General features: G+C 40.3%; 1 protein-coding gene across 2 annotated transcripts in view; it reads left to right on the top strand.

Moving 5' to 3' along the window:
* The window catches only part of LOC146667450 (glutamate receptor 2-like), a 114,823-nt gene that overhangs the window by 9,439 nt on the left and 82,502 nt on the right, over positions 1-22,882 (top strand). For both annotated transcript variants that reach the window (XM_085409122.1, XM_085409121.1), the window contains exons 2-9: positions 4,140-4,280; positions 9,532-9,771; positions 10,018-10,139; positions 12,639-12,713; positions 20,390-20,443; positions 20,974-21,132; positions 22,143-22,310; positions 22,737-22,841. In XM_085409122.1, coding sequence (XP_085265248.1) covers positions 4,140-4,280; positions 9,532-9,771; positions 10,018-10,139; positions 12,639-12,713; positions 20,390-20,443; positions 20,974-21,132; positions 22,143-22,310; positions 22,737-22,841 — 1,064 coding nt within the window. The remainder of the gene's footprint in view (positions 1-4,139; positions 4,281-9,531; positions 9,772-10,017; positions 10,140-12,638; positions 12,714-20,389; positions 20,444-20,973; positions 21,133-22,142; positions 22,311-22,736; positions 22,842-22,882) is intronic.

Below are 22,882 nucleotides of genomic sequence, written 5' to 3'. Positions count from 1 at the left end.
TGGCCAAATGCCAGGGTGTTCTGGAAGAGTGTTGGAGGGTTAGCAAGCATGCCCTGTGGAAGTAGGCTGCAGAGGCGTCACCGGCCAGTCTCAAGGGCATGATCAACCTCGGCTGGGTCACCTGGGCGAGGGTGTAAGATGTTGTAAGATCCTAACACCTAATGAACCCAGGATACATCACTAATGATCAGTGTTGGGACTAACGCGTTATTAAGTAACACGTTACAGTAACTACGTTATTATCCGGTTGTTCAGTCTGACGTCACTAGCCGTGTCTGGGTCTAAACTCCGCTGCAGGTCCATATATCAAACGATCACTATGGCATTACTGAGAGTTGAAAAACTGTCTAAATTCTTTCATCTTTAATAAAAATGATCAGCGTTCTGCTCTACCAGGTGTAACAATTGAGTTTAACATCCAGGCATCCATGAAAACGGAATTTATGACATTTAACGGAGTTAGAAGTTAGCAGGAAGTTAGCTCGCTAGCTTCTATCTAAATACAATATAGCATGTCCTGACTGCGGGGTTTTGGAAACAAATTAAAACGTACAGCTCTGTTATCACTTCCAGCATAAATGAAGACAGAAAACTAAACAGCAGTGAGGTTTGTAGGGTTACTGAAGTTGGGCTAGCTGGTATATAATGATGTGCTACGTGACCGCTGGCGACACAGCTATGTTAGCATAATATAAACAAGCTAACTTTTTTTCCACTTGATAAAAGTTACCGTGAGTGTTCTCGGTGGTCAGGAACAAATGTAATCGCATGGCAGGATGCTGTAAACGGACCAAACTTCAGCCAGGAGAACAACTGAGATAATCCATCCACAATACGAGGTTAGTCATTCATATACTGCTGCATGGGCTGGGCTGTAGTTACATCCTAAGGTTTTAAAAACTGAGCTTAAATAAATGATTAGCGGTAATAAAAGCCGAGGGAGGTCAACAGTGATCGCTGACTGTTTTAGGAGCTTTTTGAGATCAAATAGAAGAAAATACATAACATTAAACATGTTAACAACACAAATGCCATATTAAACGCAGACTACTTTAGGCCCGGAAGTAGGATTCGTCGCGTCATCACTGAACAACCGGATTCTGGTAACGAGCACGGTAACTAGTTATTATGCCAAAACCGGGAACGCGTTACTCGTTACTGGGATTTAGATGGGCTCGTTATTCGTTACTTCGTGTGGTGGCTATCGTGGAGCTTCCACAGATTCAATAACATTAGCAAGTGGTGGAGGCCAGCAGGTGGATGAGGGAAAGGGAGGCAAGAGGACAGACCCGAAGCGGCCGCTGGTCCGAGAGTGTCAGGTGAACTGAACTTCAGGTAAGAAGTTATAACCTGCAGTCCATCTGGGTCAGATGTAAACCAAGTTTAGTTGGAGTTTATTTTCGTTATGCTGACTTTTTCATACTGCGTGCTAGCTAGCATGAGGGAGTTTCTATACAGCTGGGTGGTGCTATGTTACTGATGTTGAACTTTGTTTTGTTCATAAGGTTAATTATTAGAGTTGCCAGACGTCCGGTAAAAAACGGAATCGTCTCGTATTCAGAGAAAATATCATGCGTTTCGTATTGAGGTGAAAAGGAACAGTTTGTCCCGGACTTCAGCTACAATGAAAAAGACACAAAGCTGGAGTTACTCTGCGTCTTTACGCTGCACAGCTGCCTCTTCTTCTCTCATCCTCTCACCCTCCCTCTCCTGTTGCTACTTTAATCATGAAACTGATCAATGATCAGCTGATCGGCTTTTCTCTCTTGTTTATTTATCGCCCACTTTGCGCCATGAAAGAGGAAACCAGCGGATGTCGCGGTAAACAACAGCAGCACGTTTAAGCTTGATCAGCTGTTGTTAGAATTTATTTAATATTAATTTCTAGTATCAGCTGATGTTTGCTGGAGCCACAGCTGTAAAGCTGCTGGTCATGATGTCGGTTTGGTTATGTGGTGAGAGGGAAACATGAAGATGAAACCAGGAGATGTCCTTACTGAATCATCAGAGCTGTGATGGAGAAACAGGTTTACCTTTTAGTTAACATGAATGAGTTGAAGGGAAGTTATGAACTGTTTCTGAGAGACAAATAACACCAGGATCCTTTTCTAAGTAGCTGACAGCTGGTAACTGTGCAGGGGCGGATCTAGCAAAGTGTTGCCAGGGGTCCATGTAGGGCATTAAAAGGGAAAGGGGGGCACAAGGAAATACTTTCTTATTCTCATTTAAAATGTCTCACTTTAAAAAAAATAATTATCTGAGTCTTGCAACAAACAATTGATAGATTGATACATATAAACCATCAGAACAGTGTACATCACTGTCACAACAGCGTTTGTTTTCATTCAAAGGCTTTATGATATTTGCTATAATGGTGGGCCGGTCTCTAGTCAAAATGCCCGGGACGATTTTTTTGTCCCAGTCCAGCTCTGTATGCAGCTCATCTGCAGTCTGGTGTTACCTACATCTTCCTATTCAGAAGGCAGAATTTCCGAGTTCTGAGTACAATCGAAAGCACCGCGACTGCAGTTTTTGTGTTGGATGTAAAAAGCAGGCTAGGATAGAATCAGGTGGAAATGTGCACATTATTTTTTCCTTTCTATTGGTAGGTGGCACAGTGCACTTGTGGCAAGTAAGCAAGCTAGAAGACTGGCAATCTTGCTGGGTATCCAGTTACGGAAGCAACAGATTAGCAAGAGAATTTTGAGTAAAACCAAAGTTACTTTCCCTAGTAACTAGTTACTCTGAAAGTAACGAGTAACTTGAAGTAACTCAGTTACTTTTGATAGAAGTAACTAGTAATGTAACTAAGTTACTCATTTAAAGTAACTTACCCAACACTGCTAATGATGCATCCCAGCACATCCATTGGATGTGCATACATTTCTGAAATTTCTGATTTATACTTGCATTTCAAATTATAAAAATGATTCATTAGAGACATCATAGTAAACAAAATCACATTTTACCCACTCCGATGTTATGTTCTTTGTGTGCTTTTAGACCAGTTGTGGTAATACAGTATGTGGAAATGAAAAAAATAACTTCAGACATGTGAGGTTGTGTTGAAAGGAATGTTAAATGGCCTGTATTTATATAGCCCTTTACTAGTCCCTAAGGACCCCAAAGCGCTTTACATATCCAGTCATCCACCCATTCACACACACATTCACACACTGGTGATGGCAAGCTACAATGTAGCCACAGCCACCCTGGGGCGCACTGACAGAGGCGAAAGAAGGCAAGGTAAACCATTGTTAAAGGTGAAATACCGCAGAGAGCTATGTGTTATAAATCTACCTTCCACTTCTGCTACAGTCTTACTAATGGTAATGTTTATGTTTCTTTTAATTAACATCACTCTGCCTTTTTGTTTTGAGTTGTAACAGGACAAACGTGAGTGAACTGTGGAGTGGTGAATGTATGTACCGATTTTTTGGACATATGTCCTTTAGAGAGACAATGTCTGCCTGAGATAGATATCTCTGTCTCAGGCAGACTCTAGCTCAGAATTACTGATTAGTATTTCTATTGCTGTTCCTAAACCCAGACAACCGGGGAGTTCTGGGTCAGGAAGGGTTCCCAATGTAAAATATTTACCAAATCAAACATGCTGATAAATAATAAGATTTCCATATGGGATTGGCCAGCGCTTGGCTTAATGCATAGGTTGTCAGACAAGAGAGAGAGAGAGAGAAGGATTCTGAAGTAAGCTAGCTGAAGTGGTAGAAAGTTTCCCCATGTGGAAAAGACTGGTGATTGGAGCAGACTTCAGTGGACATGTAGGTAAATGGAAGAAAGGTGATGAGGAGGTGTCAGGTAGGTATGAAGTTTATGAGAGAAATGCAGAACATTTGAACTAATATAGAACAAACAAACAAAAAAGTAAATAACTCAATAAATATGAAAAAGGAGAGCCTAAACTGCTGAGATTCCATATCACATTATAAAAACATTTTGACGAATATAAAATTTAGCAATTGTTAATGAAGGATTGCAATTTCTTTGTTGTTGTTTTTTAAGACATAAAGTGGTAAAAATGTCCCTATCTCAACATGTTTGTAGCTAGAAAACCTGTTTCTCCACTTAGTTTTGTTTTTCTTTATGATCACGACCTTTTCTGTCTCTGTTTTTCTCAGGTGGTTTATTTCCCAGAGGCGCAGATCAGGAGTACAGTGCATTCCGAGTTGGCATGGTTCAGTTTGGGATGGCAGATTTCAGGCTAACTCCACACATAGATAACCTGGAGGTGGCCAACAGCTTTGCTGTTACTAACTGCTGTAAGTATTGATCTCTTCATTTTTAAACAAAAAAAAAGAAAAAGAATTATTTTTATTGGGTCATTATTTAAAAGTCTAGAATAATACTTGAAATTTAAAAAAATACAAACATGGCAATATGTAGCAATAGTTGTGCAGTGTGCTGTGGCTGTTCATCCTAACCCTAAACCCTTCAATTCAGTTTTATTTATATAGCACTAAATCACAACAGGGAAACAATACAGAGAAAACAGAGAAAACCCCAACAATCAGATGACTGACAATGAACAAGAGCTATGGTGATACTGGGAAGCAAAAAACCCTTGTTAACAGGAAGAAATCTCCTGGAAGCTGAAGGCTCTGCCTCTCATTCTACTTTTAAATATCCTAGGAACCACAGTATGCCCACAGTCTGAGAGCAAAGTGCTCTATTTGAGTGATACGGTACAGTAAGGTCTTTAAGACAGGATAGGGCCTGATTATTCAAGGCCTTCCATGTGAGAGGAATGATTTTACATTTGATTCTGGATTTAACAGGGAGACACTGAAGTGAAGCCAGTATTGGGAAAATATGCTCTGTCTTTCTAGTCCCTTTCAGTACAGTATGCAGCAGCATTTTGGATTAACTGAAGGCTTTTCAGGGAGTTTGTAGGACGTCCTGATAATAATGACTTACAGTAGTCCAACCTAGGATTAATAAATGCATGAACTGGTTTTTCAGCACTCTTACAGGATGTTTTGAATTTTAGAGATATTGTGCAAATGGGACAAAGCAGTGCTACATATTTGTTAATATGGACATTGAAGGACATGTCCATGATTCTGTAGTTTAACTTATTGGTGTGTGTTATCTGGTTTCATGGATAGAAAAAAATTGTGTCCTCTGCAAGGCAGTGGGAAATGTTTTCTATTCCTTCTAATGATTCTGCCTAATGCAAACATATTATGAAATACAATTGGTCCTAGCATGGAACCCTGTGGAACTCCATAATTAACTCTTCATTTACATAAAAATTGAAGTGTATTAGATAGATGCCATTTAAACCATTGCAGTGCAGTACCTCTAATACCTACAACATTCTCTAATGATAAAATATAAGAAGGAATATAAGAAGATTATTTGTATTCTTCACTAAAGCTGTTTCAGTACTGTGACATGCTCTGAAACCTCAAAGCTGATACACAGGAATTTGAAACTGCAATTCTCCCACGGCCCTCAGTGTACACTAAAACAATATAAACATAAAAATAAAATGCAAGTCTTATGTACAACACAATGCAATTTTACATAAACAACAGTGTCCAACACAATCAGAGTGCTTTTTGGCAAGAGTTTGTGTGCAAGTGGGGGTGGGGCAGTCAGTGAAAAGGCGTCGGTAGAAGTCTGGGGGGGTTCAGAGGGAAGAGGTGAATGCAGGTCTGGAGTTCGTGTGTGTGAGAGTTGCGAGGGACAGAGCAGGGAGTGAATTCAGCATCCTAACAGCCTGATGAACGAAGCTGTCTCTCAGTCTGCTGGTTCTGGCTCAGAAGCTCTTCAGTCTCTTTTACGATGGCAGCAAACTGAAGAAGCTGTTGGATGAATAAGTGGAGTCACCTGTAATGCAGAGGGCTTTCAGGTGAAGCGGGTGAAGTAGATGTCCTGGAGGGAGGGAAGAGAAGTGCCCACAATCCTCTCCGCTGCTCTCACTACTCGTTACTTTGCAGTGCAGGAGCCATACCACACAGTGATGCTGCTCTCAGTGGTGCCTCTGAAGAAGGTGCTCGCAATGGGAATGAGGCTCTTGCTCTCCAGTTTGCGGAGGAAGTAGAGTTGCTGTTGGACTTTACTGACAAGTGATGCTGTGTTTTTTGAACAAGAGAAATCTTCTGAGATGTGCACACCCAGGAACTTGGTGCTGCTTACCCTCTCCACAGCAGCACCATTGATGGTTAGTGGGGTGTGCAGGGTGTGATGATCTCCTTAGTCTTCTCCACATTCAGGGCATATTGTTGTCACTGCACCACTCAGCCAGATGGTTAACTTCACTCGTGTAGTAGGGCTCATCATTGTTGCTGATGTGACCTACCACAGTTGTGTCATCTGCAAATTTGATGAAGATGTTGGAGCTGTGTGATGGCGTGCTGTCGTGGGTCAGCAGACTGAAGAGAAGGGGATTCAGCACATATCCTTGGGGAGCCCCCGTATTCAGTGTTCTTGTGTTGGAAGTGTTGCAGCCGACATGTACTGTCTGCGGTCTTCCTGTCAGGAAATCCAGCAGCCAGTTACAAAGCGAGTTCCTGATCCCCAGCAGATCCAGTTTGTGAATGAGTTGCTGGGGAATGATCGTGTTGAATGCTGAACTGAAGTCTATGAACAGCATTCTGATGCATGAGTCTCTAGTGTCCAGATGTGTGAGGGCTGAGTGAAGGGCATTTGAGAATGCATCATCCGTCAAGTGGTTTGACCGGTATATGAACTGAAATGGATCCAGTTTGGGGGCAAGAGATGTTTTAAATGGATGCATGACTAACTGTTCAAAGCACTTGAGGGTGAGTGTGATCCGATGGTAGTTCTTAAAGCAGGAGGGAGGAGACTTCCTTGGTGAAGGAATGATGGTGGAGGCTTTGAGGCATGTGGGAACGACAGCCTGGCTCAGTGATGTATTAAAGATGTCTGTGAAGACATCTGTGAGTTCTGCAGCACAGTCCCTCTGTGCTCGTCCAGCTTTGCGAAATCCTCCTGGAGTATTGCCTTTTCACTTCTCTGATGCAGGTTTGCCCTTGCCGTTCTTAGGCTCACCTAATCCCCAGCTTTGAAGACTGCATTTCTCTCCCTCAAAAGCCTGTAGACCTCACCTGTGAGCCATGGTTTCTGATTGGCCTGGATAGTGATAGTCCTGGTCTCTGGGAAATCATCGATGCACTCTGAGATATAGGAAATGACAGTTTCTGATTATTCCTGCAGGTCTGTGGTGTTGTCACGTGTGGCGGCCTGTTTAAAGACTTCCCAGTCTGTGGTGGAAAAACAGTCTTCCATTGTCTCTGAGACCACATATGTACCTGCTTACAAACTGGTTTGGTGACTTTGACCAGGGGCTTGTATGCTGGAATTAGCATAACAGTTATGCCAATTCCAGGTAGGCAATTCAATTCAGTTCAGTTTTATATATATATAGCACCAAATTGAGGCGACTGTGGTTCAGGGGGTTGGGAAGCTCATCTGTAACTGGAAGGTTGCCAGTTCGATCCCCCAGCTCTTGCTGTCCTGGTCATTGTGTTGTTGGGCAAGACACTTTACCCTACCACCTACTGGTGTTGGCCAGAGGGGCCAATGGCACGCTTCTGTCAGTCTGCCCCAGTTGTACAGCGAGTGTGTGAATGTGAGAGTGAATGAATAGTGGAATTGTAAAGCACTTTGGGTGCCCGGAACCGTGCTGTATAAATGCAATCCATTATCATTATTAAATCACAACAACAGTCGCCTCAAGGCGCTTTATATTGTAAGGTAGACCCTATAATAATGCATACAGAGAAAAACCCAATCATACGAACCCCCCCCCACCCCCATGAGCAAGCACTTTGGTGACAGTGGGAAGGAAAAATTCCTCTTAACAGGAAGAAACCTCCAGCAGAAGCAGGCTCAGGGAGGGGCGGGGCCATCTGCTGTGACCAGTTGGGGTGAGAGAAGGAAGTCAGAATAGAAGACAGGCACCAAGGTGGTGGAGGGGGAGGGCTTTGTAATCTCCTCTCTGAGTGGTGAAAACATTGTCCAAAATGGGGTTTTTTCTTGTAGAAACGGGATCTAAAAGACACATTAATGATTTGGTGGAAATAAATAATGAAGTTAATTCAAGATGGAGACCATGTGTATATTGGGTCCCTCAGTCCATGACCAATTCTAGATATCTATATGACTTCCAAACAAGTTTCACAATTTGGACACCTAAACATGACCCAACTTGGATGATAATATGTTGATCAACATTTGAACTTTGGATTGGGTAATATTTTTGGACATCATGTTGACGTCTATGACAATTGCAGGAAATTTGCATGATTAATAAATGTAATTTTTTAAATTTACAAATATTAACATTGATTTTGTCAACATGATACAAATGAATATGGATTATGTATAAACAAATATAATTTATTATGTGTTAGCCTATTGATTTCTTCACTACGCGTGGGTAATTCTTTTTGTTATTTTGCATTTTTCTGTTTTTCTTTAACTGGTTTATTTATTTTAGTATATCAACTTATTTGTTTGTAACAAGGTTAAAAATGTCATTTATTAAAATCTGTTGATATATTAAAAATGATGAAATCCATTTTAAAATGTAAAATAATAATGCTTAAGTATTTTTGAAATTGAAATTCCCTTTGCTCGTTTAAATTTGTGAAGCAATGTGTCAAAGTGCATTTGCATTATATATAGTTAATTTTTAAGGTTGAGAGAAGGTGGGAGAAGTTGTGATGGAAAGTAAGAGAGGTTTGTGGTTTTTCTGCTGGTTCTGCTGGTTTATAAAAATTATCTCTAAAGTGAGTCAAAGTTTGACTTTGAAAAGACATCCACAACAACCATATTTGGACTATAAATAGCCCGTACACCGTGGCCGTACCGCTGACAACAACATACTTTCAGCAGAGTTTGGAAAAAAAAGATGTTGCCTGGTGTTATAAAACAACCCCTTCAGTGGATCAAATTTGGAAAATGATTTATGAAAGACGTCACGCCGACGTCACTTTCCACAGTGGGATACTTAATACCAATTCTCTCATTCAGAATAATTCACCTTCCTGCAGCCACACAGCTGGATCATGTATGCTGACACAAAATACATACATTTTTTCTCAACAGATGATTGGAACTGGCATTTTAATTTTCTTCTCTTAAGTGTAACTGGTTATAGCTTATTACACCTGGCCTCTTATACTGTTTTATGCAGCTTATAGAAACTTAGCACTGTCTATATCAGATATAAAGCCCTCTAGCTTTTAATTGGACAGAAGCACTTCTTTTTTTAAATTTTTTGTGTTGCTTTGTTTTAGAAATATTTTATTTTACTTGTTATTGTGAACCACAGAATTCCCACTCCTATTGTAACTACTGTGCTTATTAATGTACCCCAATTTAAAAAACTGTTCTTCAATGTGATTAAATATAAGTGTGCGTTTAGTGTTTATTTGGGATAAAGGCACTGGGACACTTAATGAGTGCAAATATTCTTCCCAGGTCCTTTGAACTCACTGTTTAATTTGTACAATCTTTCTCTTCTTCTCTCTTTCCTAGTTTGTTCCCAGTTCTCTCGGGGTGTCTATGCCATTTTTGGCTTCTATGACAAGAAATCGGTCAACACCATCACATCCTTTTGTGAGACACTTCATGTCTCCTTCATTACACCTTCTTTCCCAGCAGAAGGAATGAATCAGTTTGTTCTCCAAATGAGGCCGGACATCAAGGGGCCACTAGTTTCATTAGTGGAATACTACAAATGGGAAAAGTTTGCCTATCTGTATGACAGTGATCGAGGTAAGGAAATTCTCATCATTTATCGCATAAATATTGCTAGTGCTTAATTTTGAAGATAAGATACTGAAATAATTGTAAATACAGAAAATGTTAAGCAAATGCAGAAACTTGCTACAGTTATAGAAAGCACAGCAAGGCAGAGAAATATGCTTCATATAAATAGAAAAGAATGAGATAGAGATATGTTCTACAAATGTATAAGTTAATGAATTATTAATTATTAATAATGAGACTCTGTGTGTGTAGGTCTTTCGACTCTTCAGGTAATACTGGACACTGCAGCAGAGAAAAAATGGGTCGTCACTGCAATAAATGTAGGAAACCTGAAAGATGAGAGAAAGGATGAAGCCTACCGGTCCCTGTTTCAGGTACTGGTATTCTGCTCTTATATTGGAATGCAAGAGAGAGGCGGAGAAAATCAAATTTTAGACACAAATTTAAAGTTTTGGTCATAACAGCTTTTTCATCAGTTTAGGCTGCTAACCAGCATTTTCAACAGTGTCTTCTGTTATGTTATTTATTCTTTGGCAAGTACATGCACTGCAGTTGGCCTGATGTGAAAATCCTGACTATGCCATAGTAATTTAGCAAATGACACAGTCCGAAATATTTAAGTTATTTTGGCTAGATTATAACAAACAAGCTTCTCTTTCCTTTTTTTTCTCTCTTCAAATGAGTTGGAGAATTGTTCCAAGAATTCAGTCTTTTTATTTTTTGTTCACAGTTCAGTGGATAAATGTTGAAATAACTCCATATGGTTTTTTCAGTTATTTTATTTAAACCATGTTCACAATTCTCAAAAAAGTGTTTTTACAAAACAAGTCTTTTTTTCACCAGCACTCAGTCCAACTATTTGACATGAAAATAAAATAGTCACATTAATCCAGCTATATGAAAACATTTTATCAATATCTAAAAAGCAAAATGTCCTCATATAGTGCTGAGCATCTGAGCATTTTATTTCCTAACTACTAACATTCACACTCCAGTGAATGCATCAGAAAGCAACTGGTAGTTAGTATGTCACCCAAGGATATTTGGCACGCAGACTGGAGTAGCCAGGGATCAGAACACCAACCTTCTTATTAGTTGATGGCCTGGGCATCCTTCTGAGCTACAGCCACCTCTTCCCCTTGGTGAAGGACCCTCCATTCATCATATACAACCCTCTTCTGGAATGATGATTTTTCCAGAAAAAAAAAATCTTTATTATGTACAATAAATAGTAGCGGAAGCAGTCCAAAAGGAATTCCATGAAGGAAAGGTAACAGAGTCTAGGAGTCCAGGGAACACATGAAAGTAGGTTAACAGAAGGTAACAGAATTTAAAATGGACTAAACACTCAGAGAAGCCAAACAGCACTGTTGCCTCACAGCAAGAAGCTCCTGAGTTCAATTCCACCATTAGGCTGGGGTTTTTCTGTGTGGAGTTTGAATGTTCTCCCCGTGTCTGCGTAGGTTCTCTCCGGGTATTCCGGCTTCCTCCCACAGTCCAGATACATGCAGTTAGTGAGGATAGGTTGATTGGAAACTCTAAATTGCCCAAAGGGGAGTTAATGTGAGTGTGAATGGTTGTCTGTCTCTGTGTGTTAGCCCTGCGACAGACTGGTGACCTGTCCAGGGTGTACCCTGCCTCTCACCCTAAGACAGCTGTGATGGGCTCCAGCCCCCACCCACGACCTGAAAAAAGCGGAAGCAGATGGATGGATGTTTTTTTGTCCTGCATCATGCCCTGGGGGGCAGAGCTATGGCTTCCAATACCCACTATTAGATGCTTACATGGAGAAATCCTATGAACATAAGCGCGCTCACACACACAGGTGTGCACACAGGTGTACAAACAGGTACTCACAGACACACACTATTTTGGTTGGCTGATGCCTCTAAACATTTCATGCATTATTAGTACTGTATGCTGCTCAGTAACATTCAATATTTATTATTTACCTGTGGTTTCCCTACTGTGTTATCTTCTTTTTGGTTGTCTTTTTTTTCTCTCAGCAGGTGATCAAGCAGATTTTCAGTGTCTTTTCTCTCACTATCCCTCTTTTCCTCTATTTTTCTTCCCCTCTCCTTCATTTAACTCTCTTCCCAACCTCTCTTTCTTTCTCTTTCCTGTCCCCGGTCCTGTCCATTCTGATTGTAATAACTCAAAATGAAAATTAAATAAAAACGTATAATAATAATAATGATAATAATAATAATAATAATAATAATAATAATAATAATAATAATAATAATAATAATAATAATAATAATAATAATAATAAAAACAAATATGACAATTAAGTGGACCGTATAGCAATAGCTGTAATGGTCTACTTGGGAAAACAAATCTGTTGGGCACTTTTCTTGGTGTTTAGACAATAATTCTGATCGCTGATTGAAAGGACATAAAAAAAACCTCAAAAAATAAAAACATACTTTTATGCACTTATTCTAAAGTTAGCTCAGCACATTCCCACTCCCACCACATACTGACACAGTAGCTAGTGCCTTACAATTTGAAGCCTATGGGTCCTGACCAAAACTTGGTCTGTGATGTCTTGGGAAAAGGGCTTTGTCAGCTGTACAGTGTAGCAGCTGTACAGCATTGTAGAGTATACTTTGCTTTGATGTTATCTATTGTTTTTACATATGCTTGTTTTAAATACTAAAATAAGCTTAAGCTTTTAGTTTGTCTTTTCCAGAAAGCTTTTCAGGGTTTTGTAGCTAGTTATAATAAATATCTTTGTCTAACCTATGGTGTCAAGCAGTATGTGGCAGCACTGCACCTCAGGAAGATGTAATTTGATCTTGTACTGTGAGCACACAAATCTTTAAAGACTGTGTAATAATGTTGGATGCTTGTTGTCTTATTTTTTTTAGGACCTGGAGATCCGTAAGGAACGACGCATCATACTGGACTGCGAACAAGATAAAGTGAAAGACATCATGGAGCAGGTTGATTTTTATCTTGTTACTGCTGCTACCAGTATGAGCAATATTTTCTCTCCATCAAAAATGAAGCTGATTCTATAGATCCATTCTTTACTGGGCATTCCTTAAAAAACAGTGAATGTCTCTCATCCAACCAACTCAGAGTCAACTGATAATATTTCTATATGTGTGTGTCTGTGTAAAAGAAGTAATGAAACTATGCAAAACATACTATTGGAGACTTTTGTTCAGTGAAACCAACAGTATTGTGGTTATCCTGGATGTTTTTTAGGTGTAATACCAGACCAGACATGAACTAGTCATGATGGTGTCTGTGTCATTTAAATTTTCTTAAATAACAATTAAATGAAACTACTATACGTGTTTTGAAATCTTTCAAATTCTATTCTGGCAGAGTTAATTTCCTCTTCGGTAAGTACTGTTGGCCTGTTTCCATCATCAGATGGCAAACAATGGAAATGATGTGTGCTTAGTATCCAGTATTTGTCTTTTCTACATGGTTAGCAAAATGATATCGCGTAGAACTTTCACTGTTCACATGCAGATGGCTGCTACATAATTATTAGTGTTAACTTACACTGTAATGATGATAATCTAGAAAACAGTTGGATTTTCTTTTTCAGCTTGGTTTGATTGGCTGGATCAAAACTGTGATCAAAACTAAAATTAGACCCCTATCTGCTAACTGCTTTACGGTACCAGCTCATGATAATCATTTGGAAAACCCTATTTTGATAATGTCACAATTATCAGAACTGGGCATGTTGCTCATGACATCTGCAAATGCTGCAAGTTAAATCTGCAAAGCACAAGCTGTTAAACATTTTGAAAATATGACAAATGCATAAAAAACAGTCAGTTAATTCTGGGGGAGGGGACTTGTTTTGACTGATTTTAAATATTTGTATGAACCCTATATGTTGCATCTCTGTCACAGAAGACAAAAAAAAATTACAAAGAAAAGTAGCTAAATAGAAGCTGCTATACGGATAGCATGGTGGTACAGTTGTTAGCACTGTTACTCTGTGGAGTAGGGTTACAATAGAAATCAATACTCTGATATGAATCAAAATAGCTATTGGATACACTTTAGCAGTAGTATTGATACCAGACGTGCTATCTGAGTCTGAAAACTTTTTACAAACCAGAAAAGTTTATTAGGGTCATGAAGACTTTTGAAAGGTCACTAAAGCTTGTGTTTCTAAAAAAAAATGTATTAAACAGTTATCATAAACATTAACTTGGCTACTGCACACAACTGTTAAACTTGTAGCAGTTATTCAAGAGCCACATTACCCGTCTGTTAAGTTAGCATTAAAGTAGCGGCTATTTCCAATAATAAAATAATAATCTTAATGTGGGAGCTAGGCAGCAAGTATTATTAGTTCTGCAAAGTGTTGTAATCTGTAATGTTAATAGACAGTGATCATTCAACAATATAACACAACTATTTTTGCAACATGTTCCTCTTACAGTCCCAGATAGGTGGAGAGAAAAGTCTACTATCAACTAGACAGAAACAGTGGTGGTATATCTTACCAACTCTATTTGATCAGTGATGAAAAATTATGTGTCGAATCACCAGAAGCAAAGTGAGACTTCAGATAAATGTTTTTTGTTTATTCCAAAAGTTGATTCTGTTCATCTGGACGTAGCGTTTTGTGGGAGAAATGTTTCGTCACTCATCCAAGTGACTTCTTCAGTCTCAGCTGACTGCAGGTTTCCCCAATCTTATAAACAGTACATTTGCATAATGACTGAAACCAGCCCACTGAAGGAACAATGGGCTGGGAGGTCAGTTCCTTAATCATAATTATGCAAATTCTCATGACCATTGATCAACAACCACTGACCAAAACCCACTGATCAAAGCCCACTGATCAATGGCCATGAGTACCATTCACAGAGAGTTGGGGAATGGCTGCAATCACAGCATTGTAAGATGGCGAAAGATGTACCCTTAGGTCCCCTCCTCGATTCAGAGATGGTCTTTCCCTTTTCATGTAAATGTCCTCCTTGACTCCGCGCTCAAACCAGCATTCCTCCCTGTTCAGGATGTTACATCCTCATCATTGAAAGAGTGTCCACTGGCCTGTAGGTGTAAATAGACTGCAGAGTCCTGGCCTGACGAGGTAGCTCTTCTGTGTTGTGCCATCCGCTTCGCCAGAGGTTGTTTGGTTTCCCCGATGTATAAATCCTGGCAATCCTCCTGGCACTTAACAGCGTACACTATGTTACTCTGTTTGTGTCGGGGGACCTGATCCTTGGGGTGGACCAATTTTTGGCGCAGCATTTTTTGAGGTGTTTGAAACCCACAGAGACACGGTGTTTAGAAAAAATGCGTCTCAACTGTTCCGATACTCCTGACACATATGGGATCACTACAGGTTTTCGCTTGGGCAGCGGTTGTCCTTCTCTCCTGGATTGGCGGAGCTTTCTTTAGGTGCCTTCCCAGCTTTGACAAAAGTCCAGCTGGGATAACCACATTTACTCAGGGCCTTCTTGATGTGATGTTCTTCTGCCTCCCTGGCCGCTGTGTCAGTGGAGATGGTGTTTGCTCTGTGTTGTAGTGTCCTGATGACACCCAGTTTGTGCTCCAGTGGATGATGAGAGTCAAACCTTAGATACTGATCCGTATGTGTAGGTTTACGGTACATGTCAGCTTTTAGATGTCCCCCATTACTGATGGAAATCTCACAGTCTAATAAGGCTAACCTGCCACTTTTCATATCCTCCCTGGTGAATTTGATGTGTCGGTCCACCGAGTTAATGTGATCCGTGAAAAGTAGTACGTCCTGAGATTTGATCTTCACCCAGGTGTCATCCACATATCTGAACCAATGGCTTGGTGGTGTTCCAGGGTAGGATAGCAAAGCCCTCTTTTCCACTTCTTCCATGTACAAATTGGCCACGATGGGTGAAACTGGGGGACCCATGGCACACACATGTTTCTGCCTGTAGTACTGACCCTTGTATGTGAAGTAGGTGGAATGAAGACACGGTTGCAAAAGCAAACACACTTGGTCGATGCTGAGAGTGGTCCTGTTGCTGAGGTTGGTGTCATCCTGTAATCTCTTACGGACTATCTCCAACGCTTCCGTGACTGGGATGCAAGTGAAGAGAGATGTAACGTTGTACAAGACCATGGTTTCATCTGCCTCCATAATTACATCTCTCACCTTCTCAACAAAATCCAGGGTGCTCTGGATGTGGAGTTCAGAGCTGCCCACCAGTGGGTTGAGGATCGAAGCCAGAAACTTAAAGATGTTATAGGTGACAGAGTTGATCATGCAGACAGTCGGTCTTAAAGGTGCACCCTGTTTATGTATTTTCGGTAAACCATACAGACTTGGTGTAGTCGATAGCCTTGTCTTGTTCTAACTGCTTCAGACAGTCTATTACCCTATTCCTGCAGCCACTCCCTGGATCTTGTTTCAGGGGCTCATAAGTATTTTCATCACTGAGTAGTGACAAGATCTTCTCATAATAGTCTTTCTGGTTTAGCAATACTCTGCACCTACCCTTGTCTGCCGGAAGGATGATAATGTTGTTGTCATCACTAAGTGATGTGAGTGCCTTCCTCTCTTTTTAAAATTTTTTTTTTTTTAAATCTGCTGAACCATCTCCAATTTTAAATCTGCAGCAATGCTTGAACATGAAATGTAATTTGGCAGCTACACTAAAGACAGTTTAAGCATTGGGTAATTAAAATATTTAAAAAATTAAGTATTCCTTTAAAATCCATTATTTGAACACACATGAATTTAAAAAAAAAACTTCTCATTGCAAAATGCAACTTGTGGCAATTTCTGAATTGTTGATAGTTATATCTCACAATAATACAAAATAAAACATGGAGATTACGAAAATTATGAAAATTCTATTTTCATTCAACTTTGTACCAGAAAAATAAAATTATCAGCAGTTTAATCTGAAAAGAAACAAATTTTGGAGTATCCACATTTACTTGCATAATAACTGAGAAAAAAATTGTTAAATATGAGCATTTGTTTCATCTTCAATACCTTCCCGACCTACTGCCCCAGAGCTGTCTTATAATTCAGGTTAGGTTTAAAACACATACATGTTTGTGGCTAAGAATTTCATGTTAAAAATATTTTCTTTTTGCATTTTGGGGAAATATTCACCTGGTAAAATGTAATGTAAAATGTAATGAAGACAAAACCAATTTTTTAAATAGATATATTTCTAAACGTGCTATTGACATGACATGACATGACCAGATGTCTGTAACACTCTAATCCACACATGCAAAGAAATCAGATCATATATGTCCATAAATTATGTGTAATAATAAGAAATGACACAGATAGAAAGTCGTGACACCGGCTGAAATCACCAGCTAATGGCATTGGTTGCAGAAAAATTTCTAAACAACTTAAGGTCCCAGTGAGCACTTTTGGAGAGTTGTCTAAGAGGCAGGACCAGTTGAAGAGAGCTATAGAAAGACTTGAAATCAGCAGGTACTATTTAAAAGAAAACAATAAGTAGTGCACTCAACCAACATGGCCAGTATGCACGCTCACCATTCAAGTATTCATTGCTGAAGAAAAAACATGTTGAAGCATGCTTAAAGGTTCTGAACAACATTTAGGCAAGCCTGTGAAATTCTGAGAGTACAGTCTGGTCAGAAAGAGACCAAAATTAAACTCTTTGGATTGTAAGGTAGATCCTACAATAATACATACAGAGAAGAACCCAATCATATGACCCTCTACAAGTAAGCACTTTGGCAACAGTGGGAAAGAAAAACTCCTTTTTAACAGGAAGAAACCTCCAGCAGAAGCAGACTCAGGGAGGGGTGGACATCTGTCCTGACCGATTAGGTGAGAGAAGGAAGACAGGACAAAAGACATGCTGTGGAAGAGAGCCAGAGATTAATAACAAGTATGATTCCATGCAGAGAGGTCTATTGACATATAGTAAGGGAGAAAGGTGACAATACAATAAAGTGCTCCTTGAAAGCACAGGTTCAGAGGAAGGTCGCGCGCTGGACGGATCAATCGGTGGCCGCGTTACAGGACGCACTCGATGACGCAGACTGGGGCATGTTCAGAAACAGCTCCGACGATGACGTCAACGTGTTTACGGAAGCGGTTGTGGGATTCATCGGGAAACTAGCGGATGATACCGTGGAGACAAAGACTATCACAACGTTTCCCAACCAGAAGCCGTGGGTGGATAAAACCATCCGCGACGCTCTGAGATCCCGCACCGCTGCCTACAACACGGGACTCATGACGGGGGACATGGACCCGCACAAAGCCGCGTCATATAACGTGCGGAGGGCGGTGAAAGAGGCGAAGCAGCGCTACGGGAGGAAACTAGAGTCACAACTCCAACAGAGTGACTCTAGGAGCCTGTGGCGGGGACTAAGGATAATAACGGACTATAAAGCACCAACAACCGGTATGACGAACGCGGCCGTGACTCTGGCAGACGAGCTGAACACTTTCTATGCTCGCTTCGAGGCTGCAGCTAAGGTCTCCAACAATGCCAGTGTTAGCGGCGCTAACGGCTGCAGACAGGAAGATACTGCCAGCACCGGAAACGTGCTCGTCATCTCCGAGCATGAAGTAAGGAGAGCCTTCAAGAGAGTGAACACCAGGAAAGCAGCAGGACCAGACGGCATCCCAGGTCGTATCCTAAGAGACTGCGCATACCAGCTAGCTCCTGTGTTCACTGAGATATTCAACATCTCTTTATCTCAGTCGGTGATCCCCACATGCTTCAAAGAGTCCATCATTGTTCCTGTCCCGAAGAAACCCCACCCTGCTTCTCTCAATGACTATCGCCCTGTAGCCCTCACCTCAGTAGTGATGAAGTGCTTTGAACGCCTGGTCAGAGACTTCATCATTTCTTCACTACCAGACACACTGGACCCACTACAGTTCGCTTACCGTCCAAATCGTTCCACAGACAATGCCATCTCTCATCTCCTCCACACATCACTCACTCACTTGGACACTAGAAGGGGGAATTATGTTAAAATGCTCTTCATAGACTACAGCTCTGCATTTAATACCATAATTCCCTCCACACTCACCACCAAGCTGGAGCATCTGGGACTCAGCTCATCTATGTGTCAGTGGATCTCCAACTTCCTAACTGGCAGACCACAGGCAGTAAGGATGGGCGGACATGTCTCAGCCTCCACCACTCTCAGCACTGGAGCCCCCCAGGGGTGTGTTCTGAGCCCCCTGCTGTACTCTTTGTACACATATGACTGTGTGGCCACTACCAGCTCCACCACCATCATCAAGTTTGCTGACGACACCGTCGTGGTGGGCCTGATCTCTGATAACAACGAGACGGCCTACCTGAAGGAGATTAGGAATCTGGAGAACTGGTGCCAGAGGAACAACCTCCTTCTAAACGTCAGTAAGACAAAGGAGCTGATAGTGGACTTCAGCACTAAGCAGGAGAGGAACTACCAGACCCCCGTCATCAACGAGTGCCCAGTGGAGAGAGTGGACAGCTTCAAATACCTCGGAGTTCACATCACGCAGGACCTGTCATGGTCCTGTCACATCAACACCGTGGTGAAAAAGGCCCGACAGCGTCTCTACCACCTCAGACGCTTGAGAGACTTCCAACTGCCCTCCAAGGTGCTCAGGAACTTTTACTCGTGCACCATAGAGAGCATCCTGGCGGGAAACATCTTAACCTGGTTCGGGAACAGCACCATGCAGGACAGACGAGCTCTACAGAGGGTTGTGCGGTCAGCTGAGCGCACCATCCGCTCCGAGCTGCCTGACCTGCACTCAATCTACAGCAGGCGGTGCTGGACCAAGGCCAGGAAGATCGTGAAGGACCTCAGCCATCCCAACAACAGACTGTTCTCTCTGTTGAGGTCAGGAAAGCGATTCCGCTCCCTGAAGACCAACACAGAGAGACTGAGGAGGAGCTTCTTCCCGCAGGCGATACGGTCTCTCAATCACACCACCACACAGTACTGACCCACACATATGGTTCTTACATACACACTGGACTTTCTGGACTTTGTTTTTGCACAACACTGGTCACTATATTCTTCATTTCCAGTTAATACTTGTACAGCTGCTGTTATTGTGTATATATTTATTTATATTTAGATTTCTTCATACATTCTTATATAGTTCTATATTGTGTATTGTGTATTTTGTTGTACAGTTATTTTATTTTCAACTTTAATTTATATATTTTATCTTATTCTTCCCAGTTAAATTTACCCTTCATTCTAATTTGTGTTGTACAGTTATTTCATTTTTAACCTTAATTTATATTTTATTCCTTCCTAGTTAAATTTACCCTTTTTAATTTTTCATATTTATTTCCTTTCTTATTCATAGCCTTTCCTTTTTTGTTTTCTTTAGGTCACGAGCAGTTGTCCAAGCATTTCACTACATATCGTACTGTGTATGACTGTGTACGTGACAAATAAAATTTGAATTTGAATTTGAATTTGAATTTGAAAATGTGATGTTCTATGACTGGTTAGTAAGAGTAGAAAAGTGTTATATAAATAAAATTACATACCATGTATCTCCAAAAATTATGATTTTTTTTTCCAGTGAATTGAAGCATCTAGTGTTTCTTTCTGGGTTAGGATAATTAACCTGTTAACCATTTAAAATTGTTGTTTATTGCTGACATAACCTCTTCCTCTTATTCACCAGGTGATCACTATAGGCAGGCACGTGAAAGGATATCACTATATCATCGCAAACTTGGTGAGCCATTTTCCAGTCTTTAAATGAGGCTGACCAAGTATATTTATGTATGTACTGCAGGCCATTTATGTATGACTGTTTAACAATAACGACGGTTTACATAACTCAGTTTAGATTAGGATCTAATAACAGGTTTACACTTAGAAACTGGGATCCTAAAGCAGGCAGTCACATTTAGACATGCTGTGAGAAGACTACCTTTTGCTTGCACTACTGCAATTTATATAATAGAGCAGTAGTTGCTGAGTATACTAGTCATAACTCATTCCATATCTCGTTTCTCTATTGGCATGCGGACTAGATTGCTTTTGTGACTATTCTCAGTGTCATTCAACAGTATTTTTAGATGTTGCTGATTCTGGCCTTATGTTTAACACCTTTGCTCTAAGTAAATCTCTGAAAAATAGCTGGAGGCACATCATTTGCTCTGCATGAGATCTTAGCAGAGAAGAAAATAGTGTTTGCATATTAGTATTAAATAAACTTTTTGTAAATTTCAGTAATTGTATATTTTGTTGATCTTGTTCCAGGGTTTTGTGGATGGTGACCTCTCTAAAATCCAGTATGGAGGTGCAAATGTGTCTGGCTTTCAGATTGTAGATTTTGATGATCCTGTGGTGGCAAAGTTTGATCAGCGATGGGAGGCTTTGGAAGAAAAGGAGTATCCTGGAGCTGATATAAGGATTAGAGTAAGATTTGGACATCCAACAATCTTTTTTTTTGTTTAATTTAGTGGAGTTTTAGTTATTTCAGCAAAAGTTATATGCTATAAGAAATGGATTAAGATTGCCGGGAGATGGTCTAAGAATCAGGCCAGCAAAAATGTATTCTAATATCAAGTAATCTTTAGTATAATACATAAACAAGTATAATACATACAGCTTGAGTTAATCAAAGTGAGTTGTACATGACTTAGGTGTGCATTAAAATTAAAAGTCACACCTGTAGCACTTCTAGGGAATTCTAGAAGATTTCAGGCTAGACTGAGGCATATATGAAAATGATCAATGGGTTTGAGAGCTTCTTTGCCTTCTTTTTAGCTGGCAAATAAAATACTGCACCACATTCAACATAAAAAATGTCAGCTTGGAGGCTCGTTAGTTCATGCCATATGTAGTCTGTACTATGACAAGGGATGAAACCTTGTCATAGTTTCATCCCTTGAATTCTAACCTATGTTAGAAAGATCTGGCTGATGCTTGATGAGTGGTCCCTTGCTATATCGTGGTTCACCATTTGCAGTCTCGCTGTTTCGCATATTTATTTTTTTTTGTGTTTGCAATTTTGCATGCTTTTTTTTAATATCAGTCAATCTTGCGCCGTGTCTCCTGACAGTACAGAATGCGTTCAGCTTGTCAAATTTCCATAAATCTTCAATCGCTGTCAGTGTGACTCTGAAGTGCTGTACTGTATGTTTCTAAGTTTTCTCCCCAACAAACACAACAATGTCGACGATACGTCGTCACCTGCAGGTGCCTTTTGCCTTTCAAACTGATCCAATCACCTGAAATTTCGTGTTAATTCTATGAGATTCACAGTCAACATCAGACATTTTGACATAGGTTAGAATTCCTTAAGAGACAGCTCCCTGGTTGGACACCTGGCCAGTTGGTCCCTTGCAGCATTGCCTTTATTGCAACTGTTAAATGAAGTAAAATGTCCCCAAACTATATTTTTTGCCATTATTTTTGTCCTTCAGTATACTTCAGCCCTCACCTATGATGCAGTCCATGTGATGACTGAGGCATTCCGATTCCTGCACAAGCAAAGAATAGATATAAGTCGTCGTGGCAACAGTGGGGACTGTCTAGCTAATCCAGCAGTGCCCTGGGCGCAAGGGGTGGAAATTGAGCGTGCCCTCAAACAGGTAAAAAGGATTTGAATGTCTTTAGTTTGAATGCACAAAGAAGAAATCATAAAAGCTAGGTGTAAGAGTTTAGAACAGAGATGTTGTTGAAAAATCTTGCTGTCTTTTATTTGGTTACTTGTCAAAAGCTATTAAAATTTAATGTTTGAAAATATAATTGAAAATATAATCATTTGAAAATTGTTCTAGCAACACAATCAGTCATTTGTTTGAGTGGAAGTAGTGTGTGGTGAAGGTACCAGTGGAGATGACCAAAAGTAGGGTTTCCCTTTGTTAACTTATCCTACTATAGCCACCAGGTGTGCATGAGGTGTGGGTGTGCATGAGATCCAGAAAGTGCCTATTTTCATTTTAATTTTTGTAATTTAATTGACTGAATTTCATTCTTAAGCTGTGCCATTAATAATTCAAATAATGTGTATGCAGGTGCATGTAGATGGTTTAACAGGGAATATACAGTTTGACCAGTACGGGAAAAGGATCAACTATTCGGTGACAATCATGGAGCTTAGGAACAATGGACCTGTTAAGGTAACTAAAACATCAGGTTGCCATAATATGTATCATTAGAA

This window comes from Rhamphochromis longiceps, linkage group LG6 (assembly GCF_057381845.1).
Source record: "Rhamphochromis longiceps isolate RC_006_pf linkage group LG6, R_longiceps_female_GT1.1, whole genome shotgun sequence".
Taxonomy (NCBI): Eukaryota; Metazoa; Chordata; class Actinopteri; order Cichliformes; family Cichlidae; genus Rhamphochromis; species Rhamphochromis longiceps.
The sequence above is the reverse complement of the archived record's forward strand: the minus strand, read 5'-3'. Positions and strand labels throughout refer to the sequence as shown.